This window comes from Octopus sinensis, linkage group LG10, assembly GCF_006345805.1.
Source record: "Octopus sinensis linkage group LG10, ASM634580v1, whole genome shotgun sequence".
Lineage (NCBI taxonomy): Eukaryota > Metazoa > Mollusca > Cephalopoda > Octopoda > Octopodidae > Octopus > Octopus sinensis.
In genome coordinates, this window is record NC_043006.1 from 54,878,024 (window position 1) to 54,896,998 (window position 18,975).

The 18,975-nt window shown below is 33.9% G+C and overlaps 1 protein-coding gene across 12 annotated transcripts in view; it reads right to left on the reverse strand.

Annotated features, from left to right (window-relative positions):
• The window catches only part of LOC115216687 (nuclear receptor-binding protein), a 121,343-nt gene that overhangs the window by 12,662 nt on the left and 89,706 nt on the right, over positions 1 to 18,975 (reverse strand). For 6 of the 12 annotated variants that reach the window (XM_029786203.2, XM_029786201.2, XM_029786211.2 and 3 more), the window contains 4 exons: positions 16,303 to 16,323; positions 5,494 to 5,577; positions 3,033 to 3,091; positions 712 to 807 (listed from right to left, as the gene is read on the reverse strand). In XM_029786203.2, coding sequence (XP_029642063.1) covers positions 712 to 807; positions 3,033 to 3,091; positions 5,494 to 5,577; positions 16,303 to 16,323 — 260 coding nt within the window. The remainder of the gene's footprint in view (positions 1 to 711; positions 808 to 3,032; positions 3,092 to 5,493; positions 5,578 to 16,302; positions 16,324 to 18,975) is intronic. The other 6 variants (XM_029786213.2, XM_029786209.2, XM_029786206.2 and 3 more) reach the window with 1 other exon arrangement.

Sequence of the window (18,975 nt, forward strand, 5' to 3'; positions counted from 1 at the left end):
CACAGCCCTGCAGCTCGCTGGTTCTTTGTCAAACAGTCTTACCTAAGCCAGCATGGAAGACAGGATATTAAATAATGCATGATGAATGACGATGGATGATATTGGAAATTAATCACGTTCAAGCAAGATGAATAAATTTGAAGGTTGTGCATGTACACACACAGACTCATGTACCTAGGTATGCCTCTCTAAAAAAAAGTTCACCCAAATACAATTAAAATTCCAAATAGTGAATCACAAAACAACCTTTTAGCATTTAAACTGGCTATATCTGGCTCAAATATTCTACTTCTTTTACAATCAAACCAACCAGATTTGGCTTTTCCCACCTACCCTATAATATCATTTTAAAAATAAGCAATCCTATCATTCATTAGCTATGAAATATGTAATTCAAAGTAACATGAATAAATGAGCATTACATCTGATAGGGTAATCTGAATGCCAAGGGATTAATGCTGCAAAGCAGCATCTCTCCAGGCTCTCTATATTAGCTATGCCATCATCTTCAACCAAAACTCGAATAGCAATAAACAGATCCAGCCATAGAAAACCACGTGAAATCAAACTGGAGTCTGGTGCAGCCTTCCAGTGTGCCAGCTGGTCAAACCATCCAACCCAAGCCAGCATGGACAACGGATGTTAGATGATGATGATGATGATGAATAAGTAACCCATCCACACTCTTGGTAGAAATTCATTGTTACTTACCCTTTGTAAGGAGTCTTCTAAAGATTCTAATGTACATTTTATTGCTTCTGGTGTCACATTGGCTTCACCATTTCCTTGGATTTCTAGAGCTGCCATCTGTTCAAACAGTAACAGGGGAACAATAATTAATTATTTAATTATAAAGGCACAAGTAATACATAAAAATATAATAAATTTAAAACTAAACAGTATTATACAGATCTAATTAAATAATTAATTATTCACATTTATAGTGGCACAGTGGTGTTAATACAATGAAGTATTTGATCACAAGGTCAAGAATTCAAGCTTTGTTACAAGTATTTTGTTAGCACCACTTAAAGGGCAAGAGTAGCAAGGAAATAAAAATAGCCACCAAATATTCCCCTATGGTTGATTGGTTAGATTATTTAGCTAGATAATCAACTGTAAAAAAGTCTGATACCACAAAATGCAAATATAAAAAAAAAAGCCTACGGTGTGCCAATCTTAAAGAAAAAAATATAATAATAAAGAAGTGTAACAATAAAAAAGAAAAAACAGGAAGATCAATAAGTAAATATGTATCCAGAAAGCTGGTTTTCATGACTCATGTAGGAATAACTAGCACCAAACAAGTGGAATCGACAGTTTAAAAAAGGTGTATGGAAGTAGATACAAGCAGGTTGGGCCTCTTAAATAGCTACAAAGGTATGGTACTATTGAAAAGTAATGCAAATTAATTTATGCTCCTTTACACATTGAAGCAATACAGTGATTTCCAATACACACCTATTATATATATATGGATAATTTGTAATGTGATGTAAGGTATGCTTTTCTTTAAGTAAACAGAATTTTAGTCTCGCTGGGAATAGGAAACAAAAGGGCCACACAACAAGTTTTATATCCCCATGGGTAGAAATTATGAAATTGATTTGACTAGTTTCTATCCTTCTTAAAGTCATCAGAGAAGGTATATTCATCATTTGGTCATGAATATATGAACAAGGATTTAGCTGAACTGATAAACAGATAAGCTACTAATCATTCTATGGATTGTTATTCATTCTCTGATGAAGTTCTAAGATATGGAAACTAGTCAGATTTTGTTTACTTTCCATAGTGAGGCTAAAATTTTGTGCATAACAGGTAAACCTTCAAATCATATTTTAAATTTTTGAGAGAAAAACAAATGCTGTTTAATATACCATGATCATTTGTTTGTTTAGTCCTTTAGCATTCACATTATTCGGTCAAAAGTAAAGCTTGTTTATTCACATGATTTTAATTAATCTTGCATTGTCTTGTAGCTTTGAGATTTTGATGAAATACCCCTTTCTTTTTTAGAATGATATTGTAGGGTTGGTGTGAGAAACCAGATCTAGCCAGTTAGAACATAAAAACAGGGAGAATATTTTGGCTGGATATGGCTGGTTTAAATGCTGAAGGGTTAATGTTTGTTTTCCCAGGTTAGCATGGCTTAGATGTGAGAGGAATGGGACACAGGATTTTTATGGTGCTTTTCCTGTTGCCAACCCATACTTCTTTATCAGGTAAGCGAGTTTCTTGATTTATTTCAGAGGAACTCAAAAGCACAGACCTAGTAGATGATTTATTGACTAGAAATGTCAAATGTTCTGGGTGGCAGCATAGCTACAAATGGTGACCTAACTGCTTGTGGTTGGGCTACAATCACTGTTTGTAGCCGTAGCTCAGGTAAGGTCGTAAATATTCATACACGGACATATGCATGCACTCAGGCACACAAACACAAGAGGCTTCTTTTATTTTCTATTTACCAAATTCCTATGTATTAATTCATATTAAGTATAGCTGTGTCATCATGAAGTTCATTTTGCAACTATGTGATTTTGGGTTCAATCCCACTGTGCAGATGTTCATTATATTGTCAGCATCAGCATTCTACAGGGACAGAGTATATCTATATAAGATGTGTGTGTGTGTGCGTGCGCATGTGCATGAATCTATATCTGTTTATGTTAAAACTGGTGTTATTTAAAAAAAAAAAAGGTCTAACTAGTGTTCACAAAAAGCCTGACTTAGCAATTTGTCAAATAAAGATTGATAAAAATAAGTACCAAACTGAAATAAGCCCCACAGTAGATGTGATTGAGTGGACCCATGAAAACAATGTCTCAATATCACAACAATCTAATAAGGGAACTAGTACAAGAATAAAAATGTACATGTGCAAATAATCTCAAGATCTCAGTTAAGAATATCTAATAAATACCATGCTAGCATTGCTGTACATAACTTAATGCTATTTTCAATAAATAGCTTCCTATGGTTACTTAAGGGATTGTAAAAGGTTTAAAATTAAAGGAAATTTCACTCACTTCTAGGGCACACATTCCAAAAGAATAAATATCTACAGCGGTTGTCACTTGACCAGGTCCTGAAAAAAGAAAGGATGTATATATATATAAATAGCAGCTGTTTATTAACCCTTTTGAAATATACCTCTTTCTTTCAGTTGATTTTTTTTAAAAAGTGAAGAATATAATAAAATAACTATTGTTGTTAAGCTGGAGTTTGTAACACAAATTAACATGGAATTTTTATAGAAATTTTTAATTTAGCTCACTTTAAAACTGAAGCTTGTATGTGAATACAAGGGCTGGTTATGGACAGGTTGGTTTCGAAAAGGTTAATATCTTATATAAAAACATTTGTGACTTAAAATCTACATAAATCGAGTGTTTCACAGACATAACAGCATGGCTAATCCTTCAATTTCTGTCCAAATCAGGTCAACAACTTCTTAAGTATCAGGTGTGCTTTAATAGGTGCAAAACTTTGAGAAATGCAAATTTGATTTACAGATTATTAACATAAAAATATTCAGCTTCATTCATAGACACAGACAGGGCTGTATGTGCACCAAGGGCAAATGTCTTCTCCTATAGCCCTGGACTGGCCTAAAAACTTGAGAGGATTTGGTAGAGGGGAACTGAAAGAAACCTATTACATGCATGTATGCTTCTTTCTTGACATTACATGATGTTTGTAAGTATGCATCACCAAACAAATGGTGACATTTGTTTCCAATCCTCCATGAAAACGTCTGGCCACGAGGAAATATTACTTTGCTTTGAAACACGTGGGGAGTTGGTGACAGAAAGCACATCTAGCTGAAGAAAATTTGCCTTAATGAATTCCATCTGATCCATGTAAACATGGAAAAGTGGATGTCAAAACAACGATGATGAGACATGCTGAGCAAACTTTCCTTTCATTTGCACACAATGATAGAACAAAGGGAAAGAAGTTGGGAAACATACTGTATATTTTATACAAGTAAAAAACGAATTGGAGCTCCATAGGTTTTCATGATGATGATTCAATGTTCGATGAATTGAACTACCTGCTCATTAAATTAGCACCTAAATGGCTGAACCTTCAACAGAGACATGTACTTTTAAATTACAATTCATCTGACAGACTTTCAAAGTTTCTGTGTACCTAATGTCACACATATGGAACCTAGGTCAATCCAAGGCTATGGTAAATAACTCTTAAGATTTAACATAGTCAAATCCAGAAACCTAATGTACATCATTGTTTTATGTCTGCTTTCTATGCTGACATGGTTTTTGATGCATTACAAGCAAAGTCTGAGGCAGTTCTTTTTTTTGAGTTACTGACTTGGATGCTTAGGAGGATCATCTCACTCATATATTTCAATTTTGGTTTGGTGTCTACAGCTGCAAGCCCTTCCTAAGACAAACAGCTTTATAAAATAACCTGCATAAATTTAACTGTGAAATCAGAACTGGAGAGGTTGTCATGTCCTCAATAAGACTAAAGCGATCTCATAACCTCGCACTCTACAGAGTTTACTGGGTGGATCCTTTTGTGATACCAGCACTAGAGAAGGTCCCTATCATTTATCAACGAGGTAGTCTGCAAGAGTGTGTCATAAAATCGGTCTTTCTGTTCATCAGGTAGTCTTGGCTGAGATAAAGATTGCTAATCCATGTTGCAGCACTAGTCTAAGCTTAAGTATTCTATCACAGACTCTGACTACCTTGATTATCTCATCAACCCATTTTTCTGCAAGGAGTATACCCATGCCCCCAACCCCATCAGTGTTCTCTACCTAGAAAATCTTATACCTATGTTCTTTGCCTTTGAGGAACCTAGCAGAACCTCCTCTTCACCTAACTTTTTGGATGCAGCACAAATCTACATGTCTCCGTTCAAGCAGGGATTATTAATAGATTCACTGAAATAGAATGAGCTCTCCATAGGACCTTTTGCTAACAAATATACATATTCATTCTACCCAACAGGTGATTTACTGGAAGAGTGAAATTATTTGAACTGCATCATCATCATCATCATCGTTTAATGTCTGTTTTCCATGCTAGCATGGGTTGGACGGTTCGACCGGGGTCTGGGAAGCCAGGAGGTTGCACCAGATTCCAGTCTGATCTGGCAGTGTTTCTACAGCTGGATGCCCTTCCTAACGCCAACCACTCCGTAAGTGTAGTGGGTGCTTTTTACGGTCCACCGGCACAGGTGCCAGGGGAGGCTGGCAACGGCCACGATTGGTTGGTGCTTTTTATGTGCCACTGGCACTCTCTTACTGATTGATAACCAAAACAAAAGAACTGCAAAGTTAACCCCAGCAGAATTTATGTTTGAAACCCATGAAGGTATATAATTGCTTCTAATTCTCTAATCTCTATATTAATTCAAACATCCTGGGAGTAAAACAGGAACGTTATCAAATTTCATTAGAAGGAAGATAAGAAAATGGTCTGGAAAAATTTGAAGCTGCTGGATCAATGTTACCTTCATATTCTGGTGCTATGCAGTGCATATTTTTCAAGTCTTCTCTGTAGGTTTTCACATGGTGGTGAATCGCATCTGGAGCAACTGAAAGAAACAGTAAGAAACATGACTGTAGATTGAGCAAAATTGGATTACTTTTACAGCGTCGGCAGCATACATTACATCTTATATATGTGTATGTATGTATGTGTGTGTATATATATATATATATATGCATACACATACAAACACAACACAACGTAACTTCAGCATTATTAAAACACATGCACATATTGTATAGCTATACATGTATGCCGTCCAAAGTACAAACCAGGTAAAATACATATACATATCTATGTGTGCATGTGTATGATGTAAGCATATATAATTAGCTGTAACTTTAGTTAACTTGGTTAGTTTGCTTTTTTAAGAAAACTGTATTGGTCACAGTCTATGGCAAAAAAGGTGGAGACGGGTACATTTTCCACATACGCACTAGGAAGATGGTCGGCTAAACATTAAAAAGCAGTCTCATATTATTATTTTTTAATGGAAAGCTGTATTTGGAAGCGCATTACAGAGCTCTCCTCTCTCCTAGATGGCTTGCAGCAACAGGAAACTTTCAATTTGATATTTTACTGGAAAATAAAAATTATTTAGTAAAAGGACACTATATTTTGTTCCTCTGGAACAGCTGTTACAAATGAAACATGACGTTAAAATAAGTAAACAAATAAATATAATTCTTCAGAATGAATTTCTTCTTTGTAATATTAACATTACTTTTTGTCTCTTAGTTTTTAATTAAATTTTTGGAATGCAAACCTGTAATAAAAGGTGACACAAAAACACTGTGTTACATAAAAAGATCTTTTAATGTGAAGACAATTTTATAGAGAAAGAAATAGGAGGCCAGGAAACCAAAATAAAATAGACATCTTGACGGATGTTTATTCTTTTCAGAGTAATTTAGCTGTAATTTTAATCAACAGAAGAACTGAAAAATATAATGGGAGTGGTGTGGAGTGAGGGAAGTGATTGACAGCAAAAGTTACAAAATTAAAGCTGAAATAGCTTCTTGAAAATGTTGGCTGTATTTAGATTTAGAACACAAATACAATACTTCACATTTTGGTTTACTTCAAACATTCACTAAACACTCGTTACTTTCACAGGTGTACATAAAAAGAAAAAAAAAACTTTGTACACCATGGACTATTTATTTACCTTATGTTCGTTGAATTTAAAAAGAAAAAAAAAAAGGACACTTTCAAAATTGCATTGATTTCTTACATAATTAAAACACTTCAGATTGATACCAGTAAAGGACATGAGATTGTGAGATGTTCATGAGGTTTTCCTCAAAGCTTTAAGCAATGAAAGAGAAGCATAAAAACAGCCCGAAGCACGAATTGAAACCGAGTCACACATTCAGCTTGCACAGGTCCCTCCCCCCTCTCTCTCACTCTGTTTCTATCTCCTCTTCACCTAGTGATGCTGGCTCAAAATGTAACAACTATAAATAAACAAGCACAGGTTTGTGTGGTATGAAATTAAATACTAGAAGGACACTGTGGAAAGTAGGAACCTTGTAGACCAAGGCTGAGGAAAAGTCAGTCAGTCAAGCAGCACCAAACTTAAAGTTATATAATAACAGAATACTGTAACTACAAATGGAATGCTTCTGTAATCAGCCATGTGTATATGTGTGCGTGCACATGAGCATGCATGTGTACATGTATATACATATACACACACACACACACATACATTTGTACACTCACACATGTTATTGTAAACACAAATATGTTCTATTTTTAACATATTTAAGTTGTTTTTATCAATTAATATTCACACATCAATGATAGACTTGGTTTAATAAATTGCCATGGTCTGTCAACATTTGAAAATTTTTCTGAAATGAAAGGACTTCAGTGTTTTTTGTAATCAGAAGAAACATGTTGGGTCTGCTTCTCATTCATCATTGCCAGACTTCAAATGTATCTAGACACACTGTTGAGTAACGGGTTTTATAATATATTTTACTAAATCGATATCCAAACCAATCACTTAGCTTGTTGGTGATATTCTAAACAAAAATGAAATAAACTGTTTTTTTGTGTGTGTTGTGTTGTTTACTCCAGACTGGCCCCAGCAAAGCAGAGCCATGATAAAAGATGATCCCACTGAGATCACCCAGTCATATTCTTAAATTTTGAGAGAGGTGTGGTTATTTCTAGCATGTTGGGTAACTGTGTAGCGATCTTCTCATTAGCTTGATGTATTGATAGTTGTATCTCTAATATAACAGGGCCATAAAGGTTACACCATTTATATTGTATATCTAATATAGATGAGCCACGAAGATAACAATTTTAAGTTTCACACAAATTAATAAATTTTCTCTTCTTTTTATGGCTTAGTCAGAAGGAAGGCACAGTACCTATGGCAATAACAGGCCACAACAAAATATTTGAGCATGGTACTACTAAGACTGAAATGGGGAAATGTATGGGCTGGTGAATTGACATTGTTAATTTCAAGGCTGGCAGATTGATGGTCTAGGGAAGAATTTGGAAAAGTGGATAGTACATGTTGTGTAAACTGAAATAGTGTAGGAGAGGTGGGAGGATTAGCGACAGGCATATCAGATGGACCTAGTAGAGGTGATGTACGACCAACTAGTTCATCTACTAATCTGAAGTTTCTTAAGTGGTGGCTTGAAGTTTGCACTTTGTGAGGTAAGGGTTTTTTTCTTTAATTTTTGTTTAATATTATTAAAGCAATACAGAAACAAATTCAGCATACTAACTACAACAAACATAATACTCAAACTAAAATATTATTAAACCAAACAAACTAAAATACATAAATTAAATGCTACTTGATTATAGAACAGATATATGGAAATGTTATAAAAAAAAAATCTGCCCAAACAGAACACAACATGCCTAACACCCAATCATGATCCGGCATTAAAATATATTATCTACACATAAGTATATACATACATTTATATATCAAGAGTATCTTTCATTCTTGTTACACAAACTATACACACACACACACAGTGTGATTTAAAAGTTCCTTTAGCATTTCAATGATATATAAAATTATTTTTCTTACAATTTTAATTTTCTAATACTATCTTTGCTATTTTGTTGCTGCTCTACACGTACCTTTTGAGACATAGAAGAAAAATTAAGCACAGATAACAGGTAAAAGGTACTGGACAAAAAAAGACACAGGCACTGATATCGCTCTCCCTTCATTAGATGTTGACTCAAGATAAATGTAATTTCAGCAAGCTATTAACAGAACTGCTCACTTTCGAGTACAGGTAGTCTTACAACAAATGCATTCAATACAAATGGTAGACCACATAATTTCTGAATATCAATGATGGTGAGCTGCATAACCCAGCTAAAAATGAAACCTAAAGAATAGGTTCCTTCTGCAGGACCTGAATACTTGAATTCTGTTCAATTGCTGACATTTTATGAAAAATTAGATGTGACCCACACTGGCATAATGTCCATATGCCTAGGACTGCACTGTTGCAACACACATACAGGCTAGACTGCATTCAAAAGACCATTCAGCTGATTGATTTACTAAATAACAAGCAACAATCAATATAATACATATATGCACACACATCACCAGCAGAAAATTTGACCCTTCAATTCTAGTATGATTATTGGATAAAATTCTTCCTTTTATCTAAGAGAAGCAATAGTAGAGATAGAAGTATGATATTATCTCTAAAAGAAAAGAGAGACATTTTCAATGGAGGTTTTGCTTTCTAATAACGACAAAACAACTTGCATGTCCCATTTTCTTGCATCTAATTTTGGTCAATAAATGGCTTGTGTGTCCATTTCCAATAAAATCAACAGAAATTATTGATCCAGATAGTGTCAAAAATTGCAAGAAATCATTAATATACAAGAATACTTAGAGAAAATAAGAATCATAAGCCACTATATTTTGCATATTTTTCTGAGACAACGCTCATTAACGTCATTAAAACAAGCATGCATAACTATTGCTTTATGTAACTCTAGAGAAATAATTGAATTGCTGCAATTTTCTTCTTTTTTTTTTATCACTTCTTTTCATATATTGTTGACATGTATACTGGTCTTAATGAAGTTTAATTTGTATAACAAGGAATTCTGTTGTTGTTTAGCCACAAGTCAGCCTTATGATAACCAAAACCTATGATCAAAGCTATTCAATATCATGGTGATACCGTCTTCTTTCTGTATCAGGGACTAATATTGTCTAATGCATCCTTCTTTTATTTAAAATGGTAGGATGTGATTTGAGGAAGATTTGGCTATTCTTTCTAATAGCTTGATCAACTGTATAGAGACTCCATTTGTTAGTGGCATGTAAACAAACAGCCTGTGAAGACTGCTTTTAAATCCAGTTGCAGCAGCATCTACTGTGACATATTCATGCCATCCCAGACCAAATTCTAATGCAGAAGTTCTTGCTTATTGTCCATAAGCTAAATGGGAGAAATGATAGAAGGCAGAGGTAAATGCTCAGTGAACAAAATGTGGGGCTTTTGTATCCACATAGCACCATAACACTCCCACAATGTCATTTCGGTGACAATTGTAAATTTGCAGTCTTTCTGTCCCATGTAGGAAATCTAACTATAATAGAACAAGTAGAAAGATAAATTTTAGGAGTGGCTGTGCGGTAAGTAGCTTGCTAACCAACCACATGGTTCCGGGTTCAATCCCACTGTGTGGCATCTTGGGCAAGTGTCTTCTGCTATAGCCATGGACCGACCAATGCCTTGTGAGTGGATTTGGTAGACGGAAACTGAAAGAAGCCTGTTGTATATATGTATGTATATATATGTATATATATATATATATATATATATATGTGTGTGTGTGTGTGTGTGTGTATGTGTTTGTCCCCCTAGCATTGCTTGACAACTGATGCTGGTGTGTTTATGTCCCCGTTACTTAGCGGTTCGGCAAAAGAGACTGATAGAATAAGTACTGGGCTTACAAAGAATAAGTCCCGGGGTCGATTTGCTCGACTAAAGGTGGTGCTCCAGCATGACCGCAGTCAAATGACTGAAACAAGTAAAAGAGTAAAGAGTGTAAATACTGAACAGTATATATAAAGGATAAAATCCTTTCAAGAGCAGAAAAATTTGCCGGCAACCAGCCATGAGGACGCTTCAAAACAAACTGTTTGTTTGTTTACATATGACCTAACTGTAATATTTTTAATATTTAGTAGTACTATATAAATATATTCATACAAATACTCGCACAGCCGATGAGTTACTACAAATAAAACAGTGTGTGTGTGTGTGTGGTATAAAGCTAGTGATGGCACTGCATCAAATTGCACTGAATGAGAAGTTAACAGAATGAAACTGGAAATTTCATACAAATATATTCTATAACATATATTGAGTACTCTTTCTCTCATTAGTTAAGCTGCAAAACTTGTGTGTATGCATGTGTGTGTATGTGTACACATGTATGCAGCCATTTTTTTTTTACTTGGAGGACATACAACTTGGCTGTCTCTCATTAATTTCTCTTTCAACTTTTCCTTGAAGGATGCTGAAATGCTGGATTTTCCACTTTCTATGGCAAGTTCACTGTTTTGTCTTCTTTCTTTCTATCTATACACACATTAGTGGTAAGTTGTGTTTTCTGAACATTACAAATATAGTCCCAAGCAGTTTAGAGACATAAGCACATATCCTCTCGCTCTCTCTCTCTCTCTCTCTCACACACACACACACACACACAAATGGATGAAAAAGAGAGATATGAAATGAACTAAATCAAATATAATGAAGATTTAAATTGCTTCAAGAAATTTTAAAGTTTGCATTCCAAATAACATTGAATTCACATAGCTTTTATATATTACACACACAGACAGTAAAATGTCTGCAATTCAAGTACAAATAAAATAGAAATCATTGAATTATTAAAACATATTTCATTCACTTCTATTCTTTTATTATAGTTTTGTTTTTACCTTCATTCATTTCATGCCAAGCCAATATCAGACAACTTATATTTTCTTGAGATAAAGTGATAGGTATAAAATTGTTAGGACTACTACTACTACTACAACTACTAATACAACCACCACTATAACTATTACATGAACATTTACATAAGATAGTAATACCAATACATATAATAATAAAAAAGTAAACATTACACACACGCACCATTTGTGTACATTTAATGTAAATGAAATACAGAATAAAAGGGGAGGGAGCAGTTCTAAATAATAATAATAATAATAATAATAATGATAATAATAATAATCACAATAATAATAATAATAATAATAATAATAATAATAATAATAATAGATGTAGATAAGAGGGTACCATCAGCAAAAGAGGGGAAATATAAAGCCTAGGGAACAGTTTAAATTATTGCAAAGAGAGATTATGAAAGCATAAAGTGTCGTGTGACAAATTATTAAGCATAACTATTATTAGTTTTAATAATCGGTTCCTCTTTTTGGTTGGTGATAGTGATGTAGAGGTAGAAGCCCATTGTTACTTAGCATGACAACTTATATTAGCTGTTAGAGAGAGAGAGAGAAGCCTGTAATTGGTTTATGCTTCCTATTGCATTAAGAATAGTGTGTGATGTATATGTATCATGTAGGAAAATGGGGGGGGAGAAAGAGAGAAATAAAGATAGATAGATAGATAGAGACTAACAAACAACTCACTATCACCATCACCATTACTACTTCCCACACGAACATTAGTACCAATATCAGTGATATCAATTGCAATTTTTTTTCAAATTACATCTACCATATATATATTGTAAAGTTCAAGTTTTGTCTAACAGATTGTTCAATCAAAGGAGCACCAATTTACAGATTCTGTGCACGTACACACACACACACACAGAGCCAGCACATGTGGGCTATCACGACTCACTTCATCCTTTATATTTTTTTCTTTTAGTTTTTCTTTCTCTTTCCAATCTCGCCCTTTATTACACAGAATAAATTTCACAATAATTTGGATTGTGAAACTAGCCAATATTTTATTTTGTGATTTTTTCATTTTCTCACCCTCTCTATGGACACACACACACACACACACACAGATATATGTACATATATGCACTTGCAGGAGTGGTCGCTAAGTTGAGAAGAATGCTTCTCAACCATGTGGTTTTGGATTCAGTTTCCCTGCATGGCAGCTTGGCCAAATGTTTTCTACTATAGCATCGGGCCAACCAAAGCCTTGTCAGTGGATTTGGTAGACAGAAACTGAAAGAAGCTTACCATATATATATATATATATATATATATATTATATATATATATATAAATATATGTATATATAAATATATATATGTATGTATGTATGTATATATGTCTTTTGTTTTTTTGTAAATTCTCACTATATATGTGTGTGTGTATTATATATGTATATATATACATGTATATATATGTGTGTATGTATGTATATATATGTGTGCGCATGTGTGTGTATATGTATATAAATGTATATATATATATATATATATATATATACACATGCATATATATATATACATGCGTGTGTATATATGTATATATATAACTTATAAACTTGTTTATATATTTAACCTTTAGAGGTATTTTTTAATATGCTAGCCATTGATAAAATTTTTTTTGAAAAATTTTATCCTATATAGATATATATATATATATATATATATATATATATATATATATGCATGTATATTTTTGTGAGTTTCCCTTGTATTTGCTGGTTTGTAAACAATGGTTTCCTGATGGGTCTTGACATATTGTACAATCTTTGAAAAAACAAAAGGTTCCTTAAATGGTGTTATTTGTTTCCAGTTACTTGTATAAAACCTGCCTGGACTGTAAGTTGTATAATGGACTCGGAGATTATTAACTCACTGGGAGAGAAGTAGAAGTCAGCAACAAAAAGAGCTTCCCATCACAGATATTTATTTAGCATCCCTCAAAGCAAAGTATAGTTTCAATAAATCAAGAATTTATCTTGTATACTATCAAGTATACCTTTAATTCATCTGTTGTCCAAATTCAATTCTCTTAGGTAATTTTTGTTTTAATTATGCAAATTACCCAAAGCCATAAACATTCTGTACTCATTTTGTATATGTCTAAATCTTATGGCTATTTGAGTCGAAGTAGGACAACTGCTGTGCTGATGATTCCCAATGAGGCAAAAACATGTCCAAAGCTGTCTTCTTATCTTCAGAGAAAGCAGTCTTTTCTTAACAGTATGTCAATTTTTGAGATGACCTTCCTCTCTAATTCAGAGTTCAGTCATTTTGTTTTAGTTATGCAATGAATAATGGATGGCAGATATGGTACAGTACCAGATAAAATGCCTTGCATAATTCCATCATGTTCAAGTAAGCTTTTCATTCTTTGAAGGCTGATACAACAAATAACGGTTAAATACTGGAGCTGATTTAAGTAATTATACTACTACCCTGTTAGTTGTCATTTTGTGTTAAGGTAAGAAAAAAAAAAATTAAGGTGGCACACTGGCAGAATCATTTGAGCATTAGAAGAAATATCTTACTGTATTTGTTCCAGCTCTTTACCTTCTGAGTTCAAATCCCACTAAGGATAACTTTACCTTTCATCTTTTTGGCATCATCAGAATTGATGGTTCTAACTAGTCCCTTCCCTCTCCTCTCAAAATTGCTGGTCCTTTTCATAAATAATAATAATAATTATTATTATGAACTGTATTAGCCCTACCAAATCACTCCTACAATATATGGCATAGAACCTCTCATAACTAGACACCAATATCTAAGCCTGATTAGGTTACTCATGAAGAAAACTAAACAATACCAATGTAAGTGATCCCAACAAACTATGAATCCACAAACACTTTCCACTTTACAAGGATGAAGGACAACTCAGAATGAGACTAAGATATAACAAATTCACTATCAAGCATAACAAATGTATATTCCCATCATCAGCTGCCAAATGGATATCACTATTGTTTCAGCACCTTGGCAGTACCATTCAATTCAGCATTGTCAAGAGCGTTAAAAATATAAATGCTGCTTGGGAATCCACCAGCTTATTACTACAACTAACAACATCAAAGTAAACAAATAGTGATAACTTATTGCTACTAAACAGTACTTATAACAAATAACTTATTCATGACATTCAGATGACACAACAAACGCAGAAAAGTAAAATTACTTAAATCAGTTCCAGTACTTAACTGATATATGTGCTGCAGTGACCTCACACTGACATTCATCTACCTTTAAATGTTAACCATTTTCAGTGATGAAGCAACATTATTGTAATGAGATCAATCTTAAAACAAGGGAGTTTATATACAATTTAAGACTGCTGCATAATTGAATGTGTATGGGTGGTGAAGGGGGAACGTGTTCAAATTATGCTGTGGAACCAAGAATTAAAGGTGTTATTTTGTTAGGTCACTGGGAAGGAGTTCATAAATATGTGCATGTGTGTGTGTGTGTGTATATATACATACACATAACATCGACTCTGAAGTTTTTGGTGTTGTCTTAGGGATAGTGTCATGACATACAATATGTCTTGGGTATTTTAGATCTGGTAGAGATCCTCCCTCTCCAAGTATGACTCACAACACATTTCTTTCCAGAGGGAAGAAAGAGAAGAATCAATACCATTACAAGACTGGTAGATTATTGACCCCTAAAAAATGAAAAGCAAAGTTAACCATGGTGGGATTTAAACTCATACAGCAGAGCCAGAATGATTGCCACAAAGCAATCTATTCAACTCTCTAACAACCCTGCCAATTGGGTGCAAATGTGTCATATTTGTTGCTGTCATCATTGTCACCTGTCATTTTAACATCCAGTTTTCCATGCTTGCATGAGTTAGATGGAATTTGCTGAGGCAAGATTTCTGTAGCTGGATGTCCATCCAATTTGTCATTGCTGGCCATATTTACACAGAAAATTAGCAACAAACAACACCATGTGTGTGCATTTGAAAGCATATATATAGCTTTTAGAAATTTATTTATATTAGTAACAGTAAGCAAGCATTATCCACTTCTAAATGTCACTAAACATGCCATCTAATGTAATTATGTTTGTATATATGTATATGATGTATTCTTTCTAAAGTGTACTGCATTTTTTGATATTTCACCCACACAGACAGGGTTAAAGCAACTTACAACAAATCTTTCAGCCAGTGAACAAGTGAGGTATGTGGTACAACTGAATGAAAGACTCTACCTAACAAGTTTGTGGTGCTTCTTAATTCAGTGGGTTGCTACAGATTTGTCACTGAGGGCAGGAATCTAGTTCACGTAGATATTTTACTGTAAACTTGGCAACTAGGTTTCTTGACTTGGAACTTATATGAGGCTATTGTATTTTTCTAGCCAGGTTAGAAAAAGAAAGTGTTTTATTAGTGAAAGTGTGTGTGTGTGTGTGCGAAATAAGCTAATGTAATCATTTTGCTTGTTTATAAGTCTTGTAGAAGCATCTACAAAAGCAAACAGTGTAGTTTCCATTTTGGTAGTGCCAAAACATTTAGAGCAGTTCTAGAACGGGTCCAAGACTTTGTATTTTGGGTGAAGCCAATGCGAAAAAGGGATAACAATGTTGATATTACTTTGTTAAAGAGTCAGGTTTCATATATAAATTTTCTTTCTTTTTTCCTCCCTCATTCTTTTTAAATGTTTTAATGCACTTTCACACTCTCTCTCTCTTTGTCAGTTTCTGCTTTTGCAAAAATCAACCCCCTTATTTCCCTAACAAAAGGGGTCATACTTACACATTCTCTCGAAGAAAGATCCTGTGGGGGTAAAGAGAATGAGTTCATTTGGTCTGCCAAGCTTGAAGCTCATTTTACTTTTTTTTTTTTTGGTATTTATATTTAATTACAAATAAACAAATAAAAAACAAACATAAACAAACAAAAATAAAAATAAAAGCAACACCATACATATATATATATATATATATATATATATATATATATATATATATATGAGGAGGATACACGTGAAATTAAAATCAAAATCTATTAAACAGAGAATAACTTAAAAGTGAAGTGAGCCAAGCATTATTATTATTGTTATAATAGTAGAGAAGACATGACAAGGCAATCCAGGCATGCAAAGTATCATGCTGCTACATACTGACATTACATTATGTAGTGGTGGTGCAGTTGTTTTGGGAATGTAGAAACACAAGAAGAATTGCAGATGTTGTCCCAAAATATTTGTTTGGGGATTTTATCGCTATAGATTTTGCTGAATGAAAAGCTTGTCAAATGAAAAAAAAAAAAAAAAAAGAAGCAAAATAAATATAAAGAAAAGGAATCAAATTAAAATAAATGCGTTAAAATGTGTTGTCCCCATAAACTATATTGTTAGCTGGTGCTACTTATACAAATATACATATAATGATGATGGATATAGTAATAATAATGTTTAACATAGGCACATGGCAACAAATCTGCAAGAATGGTACAATTGATTACTTGAATGTTCAAGTAACTGACTGCTCTACTGGTCAGTTAGCTCACATATTATTTTATCAAAGCAGGGTTTATACTCAAAACATACAGAAATGTACCTAAATACCATGTCACATACTGGCTAGGATTTACTGTATTCTGTAATCCCCACCCCACTGCCAAATAACAAGGATTTCTACAAGCAAAGAAGAGAACATCTATGAGGTCACTTGACCTGCAAAGAAAGTCAAATTCCATTGAGAAAAGAAAGAGTAATACAAAAATGTAATCCAATACACTATAAATAGAGGGCTACTATGTCTTTGATCACAGGTTTTCTCAGTAAGAGTTAATCTGGGATTAAACAGCAATAACATAAAGATCTTGAAAATAGGCAGGCACAAGGCTGTATAGATTTATAGAGGAGAGGTTTAATCTCAAATCCAATACATGACTGATCCATGTATTATCATTTATTAAGCCTGGAAAGATGAAAACAGATATCCTGGTGGGATATGAACTCAGCATGTAAAAGACAAGGATGTAACTGAATGGTTCATGTATTAACTCTTCAGCATTTGGATTACTTTATGGACTCTAAAGCTTATTTATTCACATTGTTTTGAATCAATCATGCATTATCGTGCAGCTTCAACATTTTGATGATGCTACTGTCTATTTTTAGAATGACATTGCCGGGTATGTATGGGAGGCCAGATCTGACCAGTTTAAATGCTAAAGGGTTATTTTGAGCACTGTCATTTGTGCCATCCTACCAATGACTAAATAAAAAGTTATCAAGCACACAAGTGTCACCAAGTTGCATAAAACACATTGTCTACTAGCAACTGCCTCGCTAGTGAATTGTCTTCATTATAAAACCCACCCCACCCTACCCACAACTCTTTACATTATTGTGTGATTGCAAGCATTTTGCAGGCCGCCATAGTTTGGCTTTGTTTACTTGCTTCCTTCATAAAAATAGTCGTCAGTTGTCATTTGATAGAATATACCAAATAAAGAGAATAAAAAAATGAAGTGAATAATAATAATAATAATAATAATAATATTTTCTACTGTAGGCACAAGGCCTGAAATTTTGGGGAATGGGGAAAATCATTACACTGACCCCAGTGCTTAACTGGTATTTATTTTATCGTCTCCAGAAAGAATGAAAGGTAAAGATGACCATGGCAGAATTTTAACTCAGAATGTAAAGATAGACAAAATGCCACTATGGTATGCTAATGATTCTGCCATTATTATTGTTATTAAAGGCAGTGAGTTGGCAGAATCATTACTGTGCTGGATGAAATGCCTAGCAGTATTTTGTCTGCCTTTACGTTCTGAGTTCAAATACTGCCGAAGTCAACCTTGCCTTTCATCCTTTCAGGGTCGATAAATTTAGTACCAGTTGTGTACTGGGATTGATCTAATCAACTGGCCCCCTACCCCAAAATTTCAGGCCTTGTGCCTATAATAGAAAGGATTATTATTATTAATATCACCACAAAGGCACTGGTTGAAGGAGATATCACAGGGTTAAGTGACAAAACAAAAAGAGAAATGGAGTTTTCATTGAAATCAAATAAAATGAGATGAAAGATAATGACGTATACAGCAAATAAGATATGGTTGATGAGGAAGACTGTCAATAAAGGAACTCCACAGATCCAAGAGTACTCTGATTGACTACAAAGAGCAAGTTCCCTCCCCCAGCAATATTTTTGACCTCCTGACCCAGGATTGCAGCCCTTTCAAAGAGATATACCATTCACAAATCTCTGCAGCTGTTGCTGCCAGTACCAAAAGCATTGGCTGCTGATTGACAGCCTGACCAGTGAAACATGTTCCTTTTGCAAGAAGTGAAAGAGTTGTCATACATACACAATACAGAAATACAAGTCATCAAATGAGCTTATGCAAAGTGATAAAAATTAGCAACTAAGTCTCCCTTGGTTTGCATCTTATCATAAGAAAGAATAA